The sequence below is a fragment of the Astatotilapia calliptera genome, chromosome 13 (assembly GCF_964374335.1).
Source record: "Astatotilapia calliptera chromosome 13, fAstCal68.1, whole genome shotgun sequence".
NCBI lineage: Eukaryota > Metazoa > Chordata > Actinopteri > Cichliformes > Cichlidae > Astatotilapia > Astatotilapia calliptera.
In genome coordinates, this window is record NC_137434.1 from 1,076,397 (window position 1) to 1,092,263 (window position 15,867).

At 43.5% G+C, this 15,867-nt stretch overlaps 2 protein-coding genes across 4 annotated transcripts in view; one reads left to right on the forward strand and one right to left on the reverse strand.

Annotated features, from left to right (window-relative positions):
* The window catches only part of tk2 (thymidine kinase 2), a 300,481-nt gene that overhangs the window by 227,791 nt on the left and 56,823 nt on the right, over positions 1–15,867 (forward strand). The window lies entirely within an intron of this gene.
* piezo1 (piezo type mechanosensitive ion channel component 1 (Er blood group)) overlaps positions 1–15,867 on the reverse strand; it is an 88,162-nt gene that overhangs the window by 35,745 nt on the left and 36,550 nt on the right. For all 3 annotated transcript variants that reach the window (XM_026191121.2, XM_026191119.2, XM_026191118.2), the window contains exons 9-24: positions 14,793–14,859; positions 13,260–13,369; positions 13,104–13,183; positions 12,440–12,620; positions 11,073–11,178; positions 10,285–10,466; positions 9,981–10,129; positions 8,584–8,742; positions 8,100–8,203; positions 7,544–7,710; positions 5,975–6,151; positions 5,486–5,611; positions 4,415–4,615; positions 4,001–4,205; positions 1,961–2,065; positions 691–847 (exon numbers count right to left, since the gene is read on the reverse strand). In XM_026191121.2, the coding sequence (XP_026046906.2) occupies positions 691–847; positions 1,961–2,065; positions 4,001–4,205; positions 4,415–4,615; positions 5,486–5,611; positions 5,975–6,151; positions 7,544–7,710; positions 8,100–8,203; positions 8,584–8,742; positions 9,981–10,129; positions 10,285–10,466; positions 11,073–11,178; positions 12,440–12,620; positions 13,104–13,183; positions 13,260–13,369; positions 14,793–14,859 (2,276 nt within the window). The remainder of the gene's footprint in view (positions 1–690; positions 848–1,960; positions 2,066–4,000; positions 4,206–4,414; positions 4,616–5,485; positions 5,612–5,974; positions 6,152–7,543; positions 7,711–8,099; positions 8,204–8,583; positions 8,743–9,980; positions 10,130–10,284; positions 10,467–11,072; positions 11,179–12,439; positions 12,621–13,103; positions 13,184–13,259; positions 13,370–14,792; positions 14,860–15,867) is intronic.

A 15,867-nucleotide genomic window follows, 5' to 3' on the forward strand; every position in this document is an offset into this window, starting at 1 on the left:
TGCTCCTAACTAACAAAACTGTGGCTGCACTGTCACACAGTTTGCTGTGGTACTGGGCTGACCCTCTACAGGTCACAGCCTCAGCAGAATTTCTGTTCTAAGGGTGAATGGACTGCTTCTCATCTTGTAACTTTCTACTAACTAACTAACTTAAAGGGCTTCATGCATCATGCCTCATTCACACACATTCATACTGTGATGGATGCATCGAAGAGCAGCCTGCGGTTGCATCTTGCTGAAGGATATCTGGCATGCAGACAGGCGCAGCCAGGGATTGAACCACCAACTTTCCAGTTAGTGGATGACCTGCTCTACCACCTGAGCCCACAAGGGGGCTCCATTTTCTCCAATACTATCTCAATATTGATCATTGATCTCATTGGCTTTAAATTGCACAAATAAGTGATTTCACTGGGATTTCTGTTGTTTCTATACAGTATCTACAATATGAACTCAGCTCCATGTGGCTATTTCCCTGAAACAGTGTTTGCATAAATGAAGCTTAGAGTTCAATAAGCACGCTCTATGGCCTCACATCTGTCCACTGCTGGGAGCTGACAGCTAAATCTAAGCTTTATCACTCCCACTTTCCCACGCTGTCAAGCTGTTTGTGTCATCACTCCAATCACCCAAAGCAGGTTAAATTTGAAATGACTGAAAATATAGACGTATAGACTTTATGATATTTACCTGCAATTCATGAAATTAGGTGCAGGGTTAAACAATCGACCTTCCATTGGTTCTGGTTCATCTGTGTTCTCTCCTGCGAGAACCATCCACTCCTCCACGTGCTCACACTCAAACACCTTCCACTGCTGAGATGCACACATCAGCAGCACAAAGTCCGCTGTGGGCGCACACAACATAACGCAATGATTTTCACCTACAGCACTGAATTCTTATGACAACGTCTGTGAAGTCCAAGGAGCTTGCAAAGAAAAGCGTCTGGACTTCTTTAAGTTGCTTGAAGACGTTTCACCTCTCATCCGAGAAGCTTCTTCAGTTCTAAGGTCAAATGGTGGAGAGTCCCAGATATAAACCCAGTGGGAGTTTCCCCCCACAGAGGGACAAAAGGACCCCCTGATGATCCTCTAATCGCCTGAGCCAAGGTGGGAAACTGGGTGTGGGTCCCAATCAGCCAGAGTTTCGGGTGTTCATTGTGAAACCTGGCCCCACCTTATCATGCGAATTCCTGAGGTCAGATGGCCCAGGATGTGAGTGGGCGTTAAGGCGTCTGGGAAGGGATCTCAAAACTGGATTATAGATGGCAGAGAGTTGGTGTCGTAAACCCCGCCTCTGTTCAAAGATGGTCGCTCACAGTGGACATAGATGCTTCTTTCACTCCTCTTTCAAATCATCTGTCCTCTCTGTCCAAAATGTGAACATTGGCATCCTCGAAAGTGTGTCCTTTATCCTTTCGTCCCTCTGTGGGGGGAAACTCCCACTAGGTTTATATCTGGGACTCTCCACCATTTGACCTTAGAACTGAAGAAGCTTCTCTGATGAGAGGTGAAACGTCTTCAAGCAACTTAAAGAAGTCCAGACGCTTTTCTTTGCAAGCTCCTTTGACTACAACATGACAATATGTTAACTGTGAACTCTGACTACACATTACAGTCAAATGTACTTGTTCTACTGAGCGCTCTGGATTTTATACTATAAAGAGCAGAATTTGTCTACATATATTATTATATTAACACACAATTGTGTAAATAGTGTCATAAACATTAACAATATGCAGAAGTTATTGGAACAACTGTGAGACGACAAACATAACCAGCACAAATATGCCTTTTAGTGTAATAAAAACTGCTCTTTTGTGACAATTTCCAATAATAATCCATACAAACTCTGAAGTGCACTCCATTAGAATATGCACACTCCACACTGTGGGAGTGGCAGTGACACAAAGGTTTGCTTTGTTCACTCATGGATGGAGTGACCAAGCACACAGACTAACCTATGAGATTTCTGGAGTTTGGAACAGTATAAAAATCAGGCAGATAGATCCATTTAATGAGAGCTGAGTTCATCAACACTGGACTCTTCCATCTCCATGGGTAGTCTACAACAAGCACACACAAAAGCAGAGACATACAATAGTATTTATAGAAACATGTGTAAACATCCTCTCTGAAAAGTGCCCGACTGACACATAAGACCGACCTTTTGTAATCGGCCATAATTTAAATAAAACAAGTGAAATGGAGACAGTCCGCACACGCCTGCATTTCTCAGACATTCCACACATCTATAAAACTACTAGCTGAAATACGAGCGGCCTCAGCTAATTCAGACAAACAGCACATCCATCCACTACTGTTCATCCGGGCTGTACAGCAGAAAAGCCCAGACCGCCCCCCATCAGCGGGAACACCAATGTGCTCTCAGGTCAGCCAGGTGATATAATCTCTCCAGTGTGTCCTGGGTTTTTGTTTGGGGGGGGGTTGCTCCTGGTAGGACATTCCTGGAAAACTACATCCAGGAGGCTCCCAGAAACCATCCCAATCAGATGAAGGAACCACCACAACCTTTCCATGTGGAGGAGTAGTGACTCTACTTTAAGTACCCTCCCGAATGATTCACCCTACCTCTAAGACTGAGCCCATCCACCCTTGAGAGAGATATAATTTCCAAAGCCTGTATACACAGTCTCATTAATGTAGTCATTACCCAGAGCTCATGACCATAGGTGAGTGTAGGGACAAAGATCAGCCTGGTTTTATACTCAGCTCTGTTTGGACTGGACTGCTACAGTGTCTGCATCATGGATGATGCACCTCCCAGTCTGAGGACCATGGTCCTAAGGCAGGGGTGGGCAATCTCAGGCCTTGAGGGCCGGTGTCCTGCAGGTATTAGATCTCATCTTGGGTCAACACACCTGAATCACATGATTAGTTCGTTACCAGGCCTCTGGAGAACTTCAGGACATGTTGAGGAGCTAATTTAGCCGTTTAAATCAGCTGTGTCGGTTCAAGGACACATCTAAAACCTGCAGGGACACCGGCCCTCGTGGACTGAGATTGCCCACCCCTGCCCTAAGACTGCTAATTCTCCTTCCCACCAAGTCAGACTCTGCTGCAAACAATTCCAGTGCAAACTGGGAGCCCCCACCTGAGGAAGCGCACAGAACCAGCAATATCTGCAACCAGCAGGGCTGCATCTAAAGGGGGACATGGGGTGTATGAGACCCAATTTATTTTAAGGCTTAAGTAGATATTAATAAAACTGAAATATTTCAAAATAAAAGCTTTTTTGCAGCGTAATAAAACTGTACATGGGCCAGTAAAGCTCTTTTCTGTTAGGCTTTTAGGTTGGAGGCTGAACTGTTATTAACATTCATTATTAACATATACAATTACATTTTTTTTATATAGTGCCAGATCAACTTACTTCAAGATGCTTATCATCATGCAGTCTTGTTTTCAAGAACAGCACAGTGCTTCCTAAATAATTACCGTTATAAATGTAAAGATACGGCACTGCATCCATTGATATAAACCACAAAGTCGTTATCCAGGGATACGAGCTAAAGGGAAGTGAATAGAGCACACAGTGCTTGGTTTTGTAGAAGACATGGACGTATTGTTGGATTTGTTCACTGGGTGAATCTGCAATCCTGAGAGAACGATCGGAGAAAGATTGAGCATCTCCAAAGACATGGTTCTCTATTAAACGCTGCTGGTTCAGGGTGGATTGCTTCTTGGCATGTGTGGGCTCTCTTTCAGACATGTGAGAAGTAGTCACACATGTGGAGACTGTTAGGTCTACAACTCCTGATTCCATCGTCTCAAAATAAGTTGGATGATTTGATATGGGCAAAGATGCAACAAAAAGATGCAACGTGAGCATCTTCATCCACAGATTTATCATAATAAAACATACATATTGTATTACTAATATTTATCTAGTGTGGAAATATGCAAGAATATACTTTATTCATGTATTACACATTTCTGACATCTAATTTATTTTAAAATCGAAGGCTTTTAAAACTCACCTATGCAGAGAGCTGGCGGTATGCCCACACACAGCAGATACTGGTAGATCATGATGATGGACAGGAAGAGACAGTATTTTGGCCAGATCCTTGCAATAGCTGCCCGCCTCCGCCTCACTAAGATTGCTACTAACCAACAGCCGTGGATTATCACTAAAAAATTCATCCTCTGTCCAATCACATTCACAGTCATCAGGAAGCAAATCTTTAAAAAAGAGCAGATATTTAAAAATTAAGACTAAAAACGACACTGATGCGCTGGAACGCTATATTTAACTTATCTTCTTTAGAATAAAATAAAACAAATATTACAGTATACAATAGAAAGGATTCCCTGCAAAATGCACAGCTGTCACTGATATACTCTGATCCAAAGCCCACATTTGTGCAGTAAGAGATTCTTTTCTTAACTACCTCTAATCCAAATTTGTAGAAAGTGTAGTTAAGCAGATACTTGAAGCAGGATATGAGGCCCTGGTCTGAAGTGTCTCTTGTGGCGCCAGGAAAGAGCGCCGGGATGACGGGCGGGGAACGCTGGAGTTGTCGGTAATGGTGAGCCTGGTGTCGATACACTGTTGCCTCAAAAACCAACAACATCAGCACAATTAAATGGTTCTGCAAAAAAGCATTAGGAAACAATCAGATTAGGCTTTCACCAAAATTTCATAACAGTTGGGTGATAACCACGTACACTGTAAGATGCACAGAGTAAAACAGAACATCTAATTGTACGTGTGTACGTGTGTCTGCAATTCCTTTTGATTAAACAGCCACCTGCATGCAATCTGCTACAATGCATTCATGCCACCGCTGACTGTAATAAACCTCAAATGTGATATGTAAAGCTTTAAGCTAGGGTGGACTCGCCTGCACGCAGAGGTGCAACTCTCAGGCACAAACTGGTAAAAAACTAATTATGAAGATTCTACCGACAGCAATACAAATGTGTGGCTCAAACATGAGGGCGCTAACAAAATCTATCAAAGGGAAAATGCAAATGTTTCTCTCTGAAGAAGCACACATATGTTTATATTAAATACAAGGTTGAAGTCTTTTGTTAGAAATTGCCAGGAACTCTGAGGACTTGAGGACTAGGACGCAGGTGCAGCGAAGGATTTATCCACAGAGAAGTGGGTGACTCCTCCTTTAAAGCCTGAGTCTATGAGCAACAGCTGACATGTACCATGTGCAGAGAAACACAAAGCATTAGTCATCTTAGATTCTGAGCTACCTGTGTTAATGAAGTAAGTGATAGAAGTGCACAGAAGCTGTGCACCGGGCTGCTGACACCCTGCAGGTACAATGATCCTGCTGGACAGTACAAGTTAAACAAAGAGAAACAAAGGCCTCACTCTGAGAGTGCTACGCGGGTCACACTGCTGTCAAACACATCACAGAGCCAAGTGGCTTTGACTTAAATGCCATTATTAGTGTTTATACTACACGTTTAATTCATCTGCATTATTTGAAGTGAAATGAATATACCTTGCTGTATCCGAGTGCTGTAGCATCTTTCCTAATGCCAAACCATTTGGCGGGATCCACTGGTTCCTTATACAAGGAAGAGTTTTTCATTTCCTCTGGTAACAGGTTGGTTTCATTTGCAAGAGGCTGTAAAAGAAAAGATGGATCACAAACACTTTCTCACTCCAGTGCTGATAATGATTATTCTACAAGAGCAGTCAAACAACAAGAAGTTCTCTAAAATTATTAGTAATAAAATTATTATTCTGATCTCACCGGATTTATAAAACACTACTGAGATGTTCCGGAAGTCACAGTTGGGAACATAACCAGACTTTCAGCTCATTTTCAGCCCAGTCTGTGACCCCGGCCACTTTCTTTTTTGTTCCTTGAACTGACTGCATAAACACAGGCTCAGCACAAACGCATGCTCGTCTCAGGTATTAACCAAACCATGCAGCCGCTTCTCTCCTACTGGCTTTGCACGCCTGCAGTAAAGCAGAGTCTCACCATGGTACAGTTACGGGAGTAGTCGTCAGGGTCAACAACACTGAGCTGGTACAACATCTTGCACACAATGATGACGCACACCCAAACTGTGGACAGGCAGGACGCCATGGATCTGAAACGGTCATAAGGCATCGCCAGAGACCAGAGGACAACCAGGACCAGATTCATCACGGATGGCTACAGACAAACAGAGAGAGACAGCACTTTAACAGGTATGCTTTCCCCTAATCGGGACAGTTTCTTAACATTTGTTGTCATTGTCCTTCTCACCGTCATCATCACCAACGTCATATAACGAGCTGACTTTGCTATGCGTACATATATCCAGAGGAAAGAGTGTTAAGCATTTAGAAGCTCCTGCTGTCACTTTGATCTTCCTGACAGATAAACTTTATCCGTTATTAAAAATGTGAGATTCACCTGCAAATATGCGTCTGTAAAGATCAGCTGCATTACTGAGTGTAGGTGTGCTGTGCGTGCATGTGGGAACGCATGTACAGACCGTGTAGCGGTTACATGAACCACTAACAACAACGTCACATGTGTGTAGCAGCTGGATGTGTGTTTTTTGAGAGCTTATGTAAAATTTGGGTTTGTGTTCAGAAGTTTAGCCGAGTCTTAGCCCAGATAAATGTCTGACACGCGTGACATCTCAGTACAGGTTTGAACTGTGAACTCGAGCATAAATGGTCCTCTTAGATTTGAGACCAGCGTGAGGGTTTTGTATGAAATGCTGAATGACGCCTTTTGAAGCCAAGTAATGTCTCCTTGTTGGTGAGTTCACTGCTAACTTTTACAGGCCGCTGTGGTTCTACATTCATCATCTGCAGTGGAGGATATGGGACAGTGACAGCTAATATCTAATCTCAGAGAAACAGAACTGACTCTGACAGTCAGTGTGGCCTCAGATCAAAACATCATCACTGCCGTTAATCGAATAAATCGAGGAGATCATAAATGCTATAGATCAGAAACAGTATGCAGCCGGATTATTCCTCGATAACTAGAAGGCATTTGATGCAATCAATCACGACATGTTATTAATAAACTGGAGCAGTATGGGATCGGGGGCTGAGTGAAAAAGGATTTACTGACAGGAAACAGTTTGTGCAGCTGGGTGAATATTCCTCATCATGCTTGGATAATGCATGTGGGAATTCAATTTCAAACATCCCTGTATCCGTCCAACACTACGAGGTGTTTGCCTCTCTGAGTGGAGTGAAGAACCGGAGCAACGTCCCAGCATGAACCAGTTGTACAGAGAGGAGGGAGGGCTGGACCGGGTGGATCGCCCACTACAGGGATGTGTGTATAAGAGTGTGTGCGGCTGCACAAGCATGCTTATGTATGTCTCAGTATATTTGTAATGATGATAGGCCATAAACAGGAAGAAGAGCAGGGGCGGGATTAAATAAGCTCATCCTGCTGCTTTTTAAACATGCAGGTGATTTATAATTACTACTGTTTTGTTTTCCTTTGTTTGTTTGTCTCTTTTTTCTGTGTTGTTGTTGTAACATGTTCAAAATAAAGATACAACACAATAACTTGATGCTTCAGTCCTTGCCGTACCTCTTCGAGGGCGACCCATACAGCGAAGAAGGCCACCATCTTGAGGATGTGACGCTCCAGAAGCCTCCAGAGAAACTCTTGAATTGTGGTGAGAATGTCAGAGAATCTTCTGGAAAGATCCAGTAACCTGTCCATCACCAGACCCCATTTACTAGGCATCAGCTCCACTAATGAAGAAATCAGACAAACATCTGTGAGTCTGACTGGGATGACTTCTTAAATTAAAAGGTATATTTCCAGTGCATCCAGTCTGCCTGCTCAGTCCTCTGATTTAATGGGAATGTTTAGGATTTGATTCTCTTGGACAGGCACACAGTGTAATCTCAAACCTCAGGACCGCTGCGAGTAAGAGAGAGGAGCTAATGACGAGAAGCTCTGGAACATCAACACCAGTAAGACAGAATGAATGGGACCAGTGACCCATTCAAGGACAAACAGCTTAATAAACCCGATGATCAATTAGCAGTCGGTTGCTGATGTAACAGCCTCATAGTTCTATATGATATTAGAAAGCAACTTTTACATAATTATAAGAAACCTGAAGGTTTTGTTTTACCTTCATCTTCAGAGTCATCATCAGCGTTTGCAACAAGGTCCTCGTCATGGTTCGTTTGCACCTCAGCAGAGCCAGTCTGGTCTGCCCTGCCGCTGCGCTTTTTTCTGAGAAGATTAGACCAAAGCACAAACATCACCTTTCTTTATAACGCAACACAGGTGGTGGTGGGTGTCACTCCATGTAAAAACCAAGCGTGACCAACAACTGAATGAAAACCCAACTTATTTCAGGGACAACGAAGCTGTTTGTGGGTCCTCTGATCATTTCTACATTTTCTAAATATTTAAAACCAGGTTCAAATGTTTAACCGTTCCAGCACGAGGACAGAGCTGTCCAGCCCAGCAACTCCACACAGGACGTAAAAACGAACTTGGGTAGCTTCTTAAGACGTGACAGCGTCCGACAACAGTATTAACACTGTACTATGAAGAAAAGCAAAGACATTCTGCTGTTACATGTCATGAGCAGCAGCAGGAGGTGTTACCTGTGTATGGGCGTGATCTGCTCCAGGTCAGTGATTCTCATGAACGGCTTGTGAAAGTAGTGCAGCTGTAGGATACAGGCCAGCAGGAAGAAGCCGGGGATCAGAATGCTAGTGAAGAGTTCAGACAGAGCAAAGGTCTCCAGGCCGATCGCTGCCAGCCTGAGGATGACAGAGCAACACCGTGGGCATTTCAGATTTCAGCACAGGTTGTGGTTGATTGCTACACTCTGGAAGTGGAATGAGGGTGCGTGTTAGAGGGTTTGCTGAATACTATCGTCACGTTTCATGCGGGAAGAAACGGGGAAAAAGCATTTTCTAAGTACAGTGCAAAAAAAAGAAGAAAAGAAATGCCAGCCCTTTCCTATTGGTGGAAAAATGTAGCATATCGACCAATAAAAAATCATGAGCTGTGGTTGCTTAGGAAGAGGGTAAAGTTTTGGGAGTGACAGAGACAGCGACGTGGACAGAAAGTTTTGTTTCTTCTGTTTTGTGTCAAAAAGGGCCCAACACACCCCAGAAATCATGAAACATTTTTACCAAAAATTACAACTTTGACTTAGATCGTGCTCGTAAACAAACCACCTCATGTTGTTTAGCTTTCTGGATTTCATGCTTATTTATTATATACAGTACATAAGATCAAAATTCACACGTTTTATATATATATGTATAAACACTGAACAAAAATATAATCACAACACTTTTGTTTTTGCTCCCGTTTTTCATGAGCTGAACTCAAAGCTCTGAAACATTTTCTACTACACTAAAGATCCATCACTTCCATATGTTGTCCACAAATCTGTCTAAATCTGTGTTAGTGAGAACGTCTCCTTCGCTGAGCTAATCCATCCCTGTCACAATCCTGGGTCTTAGGACCCAGTGTTTTGAGTTTTAGTTCATTTTGATGTTTATAGTATGTTAAGCTCATCAGGTCTCCTATGTTCATTTGCTTATTAGTTCCCTCTTGTGTTTTCAACCCCTGTGAAGTCTCCCTTGCCCTTCGTGTGTTTCATGTCTGTTGTCTTATGTTGTCATGTCTGCCTCTCATGTTTCCTGTTTCATTTTGGAGAGATCTCGTGTTTTTATATCATGGATTATGTTTTGAGTCCTTTGTGGTACTGTTTCGTGTTTCCCTAGATCTGTTATGGTTATCTTAGGTTTTGCTCTTTGGCTTTGTCATATGGCTTCCCTGTGTTCCATGTTATGTCTCCCCTGTTGCTGTTAAGTTTGCATGTTTAGAATTCAGTCAGTGTGTTTCCTGTTTTACTTTGTAGGTCCATGCCTCATGTGAGTGTTTCTAGTTTTGCGTCTCTGTCTCGTCCATATATATATATATACACACACAGGCACGTAAACGGTGCAGACAGGATTAAAAAAGCTTTAGTTAAAGCACGTACTGTACTTCTGTGAAACCAGTCAAGTTCCTCCAGTATCCAGGGAAGTCTTCAAACTGGTAAGTGTAGATGGAAATCAGCACAAGCATGGTGTAGGCCACAACGAGCCACCAGAAGAGCTTCAGCAGGCGCCTCCACAGAGAATAGTAAACCTGAAAAATAGGAACAAGTTACGAGTTAAAAGAGATTTTTAAAATTACTTATTATGACATACGAAACATTCGAGGAGGCGTTTTAACACAGTTTAACACAAAAGGGCCAGAAGCCATTTATTTGGCATGATGATGTCTACGACATGTGTGCATACCTGATAAAGGCACATGCAGAGCAGGAACAGCAGCATGTAGATGATCTTGTATGCAACAAGTTTTCCAGCAAAGGACACCATGATGAACATCCCTCCACAGACATAGATCCAGTATTTGGCATAGCAGCTCATCACCATGCCTCCCAGAACCTTCAGCACAGATTCATTACCAGCCTCCTCGTCTAATAAGGACGAGACGTTGGGAAGAAACCGAGGTTAGGTGTACAGCACAGTAACGATGGAGAGCCACGCTGCCGCCACACGGGCTGAACGGGACCTGTCAGAGGAGACGGCTGCAGAGCTGCGGCTACATGAAAAGCTAAGAGAGACATCGGTGGTGTCGTAGTATACTGCAGTATTCTGCTTGATGGAAATGCATAACCTCCCACACACAGTGCTGGAAAATGAACATTCTGAATGATCGAGACCTCACTCAGACTGCCAGAGGAACTGGAGTGTTTGTGATGTCGGGGTGTGTCTGTTACTTTTAGTGGTAATCCATCGTTGATTATCAGGATCCAGTTTGAATCAATGTTTTGTTTTGAACTTTTTTATGACATTTGTTCTGTCACATTGTACGATTCTACCTATTTGAGCTATTTGTTGTATTTTTGATGTGTTTCACTTAATAATTAAGGACTGCAATAAAGGAATTTCCCAACTCTGGGATAAACACAGTACATCTTATTTTACCAGAATTTTTAACATCTAATCACTGATATGAAAACAAACCTAAATCATTTCATTTATTCAGCAGGTCAGTGTGAAGTTGTGTGTGTGATTCTGACCTCCTGTAGTGACTTCCTGTAGTGGTGTGGCTATTTTCCTTTTCCTGCTGAAGTTTTCCTTCACTGACTGACGTACTAACAGCCAAAAGGTTAAGGTAAATAAAAGCTGGAGAGACAGAGGGAAAGAAGACGAACATGAAGACCACAAGTTCAGTTTTAAGACACGCAGAATACACAAAAGTACAAACGCAACCAGCAGCGAGATTTTACTTTGCAAATTCATGCAAAACATCATTGTTGAGCATCCAGCAAATCAACAATAAAACCAAATACACACGAGACAAAGCAGTGAAAGAGAACAACGGTCTGTGCAGTAACTACACACAACGTAACCAAACAGACAAAAATGAGCCAAGCTGCACAACAACAACGGGATGATCCGTGTTACTTTGCCCAATGCTGGGCACTGAAAGGAAAACAATGTTGAGACTCCAAAGTGCTGTTTGCTACCAGCCTCACTCATGCACGGACACACACATTCATACATCACTGTAGTCTATACCCTAAGTATTTTCTGTCACACTCTGATCAATGAAGGGGTTCAGTATTTTGCCCAAGGAGGGGCTGAATGTGCTCAACACAACGTCCAGTCACCAAACCAGGTTAGTCATGAAACGTCAGCTCTGTGGTGAGAAAGCAGCCAAAGCTACTGGCTGACACGTCTCCGGACTGTTTGGCGATTCCCTCGAGCGCCTTCAGATTCGATTAGAAATATTATCCAACTCAAAGCTAAATGTCATATTTCAGCTTATTTACCAACAGCTGGCTCTTGGCTAAGCAGCAGTACGTCTGTCTGTGTTACTGTGTTGTGTTCCCTCCAACACTGATGTTTTTGTTCATGTTTGCAGTGTTTCTGTGCATCACTGTGCTCAAAGGTTTCTGTGGTAGAATAAACAGACACAAGCGGAGCTGCAGCGTCCAAGCTGTTAATGTTACACGTGTTGCATTTGCAGCACACTTGCTGTCAAAGTGATGAAGCTGTTTTCATCCTTCATCTGTTGTTAGTCGTGTCTTTATTCTGTTTCACTGTGTGGACTTTTATAATTACTAGATCAAGTCAGGTTAAGAATTAGCGGTGAAGGCCCTCGTGCTGTGGTTTAAAGGAACACGAGATGCAGTTCTTGCACATTCAGCCTCTGACCAACATCAGTGAGTATCTGATGTAGAAATGATCTGAGAAACCAGCTCTGCTATTGTTGTTGTTGTTCGAGAGCACATGGTGAGAACTGGACAGTTTAACCTTCTAGGAGCTGTACAGACCAATAAGTAAAGCCAAACACATATTTATGGGTAAACATCCTGCTGAATGTTACAATCCGTCACAATTTCATAACTTCGTTATCATGTCACATATGCTCTCTTCTTACCATAGCTCCCAGTCTGAGGCAGGGGTACTGGGTTCTATTCAGTCCTAGCTGTCCGAGGCTCATGGTTCCCACTGTGGTGGGCAGCTCAGGTTGAAGCTCCATGGCCCAGACGTACTGCAGACAGCACAGAGCCAAGCCGTAGAGCAGGATGAATGGCGAGCACAATGTGGCTGCATGTCGCCTGAAAACACAGACCCCGCCCCCAACTCAATCAGACTATTAAAATACTGGGAAACAATTTTAAATGCACAACAGTTAAAAAACACTGCAATTAATAATTATTGTTGTGTGATGTATTTTTTCCCTACAATATCTGTATTCTTCTTAATGATCAGTTATTATTAGCAAAATCCACAATCAATGATTTTTTTAATATATCAAAGAGGAGCTGCTGAGGCACTCTGTTTGGGATCAATTTATATAAAAATGCATTCTTGGAAGCAACCAGACCTGATTAAGACCGATCCAAGTCTTCATCAGGGTCTGACAGATGCACCGTCAGGATTAAGTAAGCATTGAGTTCTTTAACCTCTAGAGGGTGTTACAGGTGTTACATTTATAAATATTTAAGAAGTATCAATGAACATGTTTACACACAATAACCAGGCAGCAGACGCTTGACTTGTTCTGTCACAGATGTGTAACAAACGTGTGGTAACAGTACCTCGCACGCAGGATCCAAATGAGACACGCCCACAGCAGCAGCACAAAGGTTAACCAGCTGTGGTATGTGATGCTCCAAACCTGGACACAAAGTGACTGTGTGTGAAAGTCTGTGACGCTGCTGCTGAAACGAGTCTGAACAGAACTTCATGGTTACCATCATTGCTATGAGAGCACAGACGTAACTCTGCTGCATGACCACTCTTCCCAGCAGGAAGAATGGGCTTTCACCCCGTTTCCCACTGCAGGCCACATTCGCCTCTGCACCTAAAGAAAAGAATCATATCCATGTTCACAATGTTGCGTTAGACCTCCAACAACCATTTGTTGAGGTAAAACGAGAAACTACAATATTACAGCTCTAGAGGCAGCTGTGGCTCAGGAGGTGGACAGGAGGAGGAGGAGGACGTGGAGGAGGTGGACAGGTTGTCTACCAATTAGAAGTTCAGAGACTTAATCCCCAGCTCCTAAAATCTGGGTGTCAAAGCATCACTGAAACCTGAGTTCGCCAGTGCATCAGTGTGAGGCCTGCGACAGCCTCGACCGGTGGAGGTGCTAACCACGATGGTGGTGGAGCTCACAGTGATCCACCGGGAGCAGGCAGCAGCCACTCAAAAACACCTGGAGAGAAACAGGCTGTAATCCTGGTAAAGGATCGCCTGAAAGCACCAGGGTCCCTGCGAGAGCCCAAGCAGCCAGCAGGGAAGAGCCAGCCAGTCCCATTTCCCAGTAGGTCCCGGTGGCTACGGATGCTGTATCCCGTTCACCGGGAGCCGCACAAGTGCCAGGGCAGGAAAGTTAGAAATGTGGGTAACCGGGGCACCTTCGTCTGGACTGCCGGATGATGGATGCGGGGCAGGTAATATGGTGCTTATACCATGCCCCTGAACCGCTCAGGCACTGCTCTTTTTTCTATGACATTGGATTAAACCAAGGGCAAGTAGCAGAAGCTCGATGGCTCCCCTGCCTAAGTTGGGGGACGTGGGTATGTGGCGGGATGTGGTCTGAGGATCAGCTGCAGGGGAGGGGTGGGTTCAGGGGGCAGTGCCAGTGGAGGCTGGTCAGCACACCTTTGACAGTAATTGTGTGGTTTTGCCTCCTGTTTCAGTGGACACGTAGAGGTGAAGCCGTGCTGAAAAGTCAGACACTGTTTGGCTGCACGGACCAGCGCACTCGTGTGAGCATGTTGTAAATGTAAACCTGCCATGATGGCAGCTTTCTGGCTGAGTCTGGGGTCCTTTGTGTTAGACTGAGTTATGCTAGAGCTGCAGGAAGCAAGTATCTCAGTCACAGGACTTATGGTCATTTATGTATGGCTGAGGTCATAAGGGGGTGATATTCACTGGCACCAAACCTGAGACCCCTGATCCCAGATAACTGTTGGGTGTACTTATAAGTGACATGTTTTTCATCCATTAAAACTCGTTTCTTGGTTTGAGTATACTCTATGTGTACGTCCTCAAAGACAATTAAATGTTGTTTTTCAATTAAGCTGAAAAAGTCAGTGATGTCCACAGAATATCGTTCACTTTTGTGCGCTACATCATAAATGATTCACTTCAGGCTGTCGGATCGATGTCCTCCAGTCAGGCCTATAACGGCTGTCCACTGTTTGATTCTTTTCTGACACACTTTCATACTGGGTGACTTATACTGGTTAGTCATTTCTGTGAAAAATAGCAGCTGGTACCGAGATAGGGCTGACTGTCTTCGGTCACAGTCCCTCCGCTTTCTGTTGGTACAGACAAGAGTACGACCTGAAACACAGAACACACACACACACACACACACACACACACACACACACACACACACACACACACACACACACAGATGTTTATTTGTACTTATGTGGAGGGTATATGACAGTTTTAAATATTAAATAGTTCCAGCCCTATCTGGATGTCAGCACAAAGAGCAGCACGGTCGATACTGGTATGAGTAAGAAGAAACACCCAGTGCATCATGGGAAGCCCCCAGTAGCCTTAACATATTGCAGTGTAACTAAGGGAGGATTCAGGGTCACCTGATCCAGCCTCAGCTATATGCTTTAGCAAAAAGGAAAGTTTGATCCTAGGAACCACAAGTAAGTTAGCAGTGCTTGATCAGGGAGATAGGCTACTGCAGCATTTTGGATCAACTGAAGGCTTTTAGGACATCCTGATAATAATGAATTACAATAGTCCAGTCTAACAGTAATAAATGCATGAACTGGGGTTTTAAGCATCACTCTGAGATAAGGTGTTTCTAATTTTAGAGATGTTGTACAAAAATCGAAGAAACTAGTCCTAGATTTAACAAGGACATGTCCTGGTCAAAAATGACTCCACAGTGTTAGCGGAGGCCAAAGTAATGGCATCCAGGGTAACAATCTGGTTAGACACTGTATTTCTACGAATTTTTGGAGCCAAGTACAAGAACCTCAGTTTGTCATCTGCACAGAAGTAAAAATGGATGCTATACCTACTAATGATACTGCCTAGGAGAAGCATGCATAATGTAAACTGAACTGGTCCCAGCACTGAACCCTGTGGAACTCCATTACAATATATTTTACACCTTACAACATAAAGCACCCTGAGGCGACTGCTGTTGTAATTTTGGGTCTATACAACTGAAACTGAATTGGATATATAGTGAAGATAGACAAGCATTTCTTTAGTACGATATAAAAACACAGAAGAGAAGAAGAATCTCTATTTAAATATCAGCCGTAGGCAATAAATCCAAATAGAGCCTTTTGTACAGCCAATAGAAATGATCTA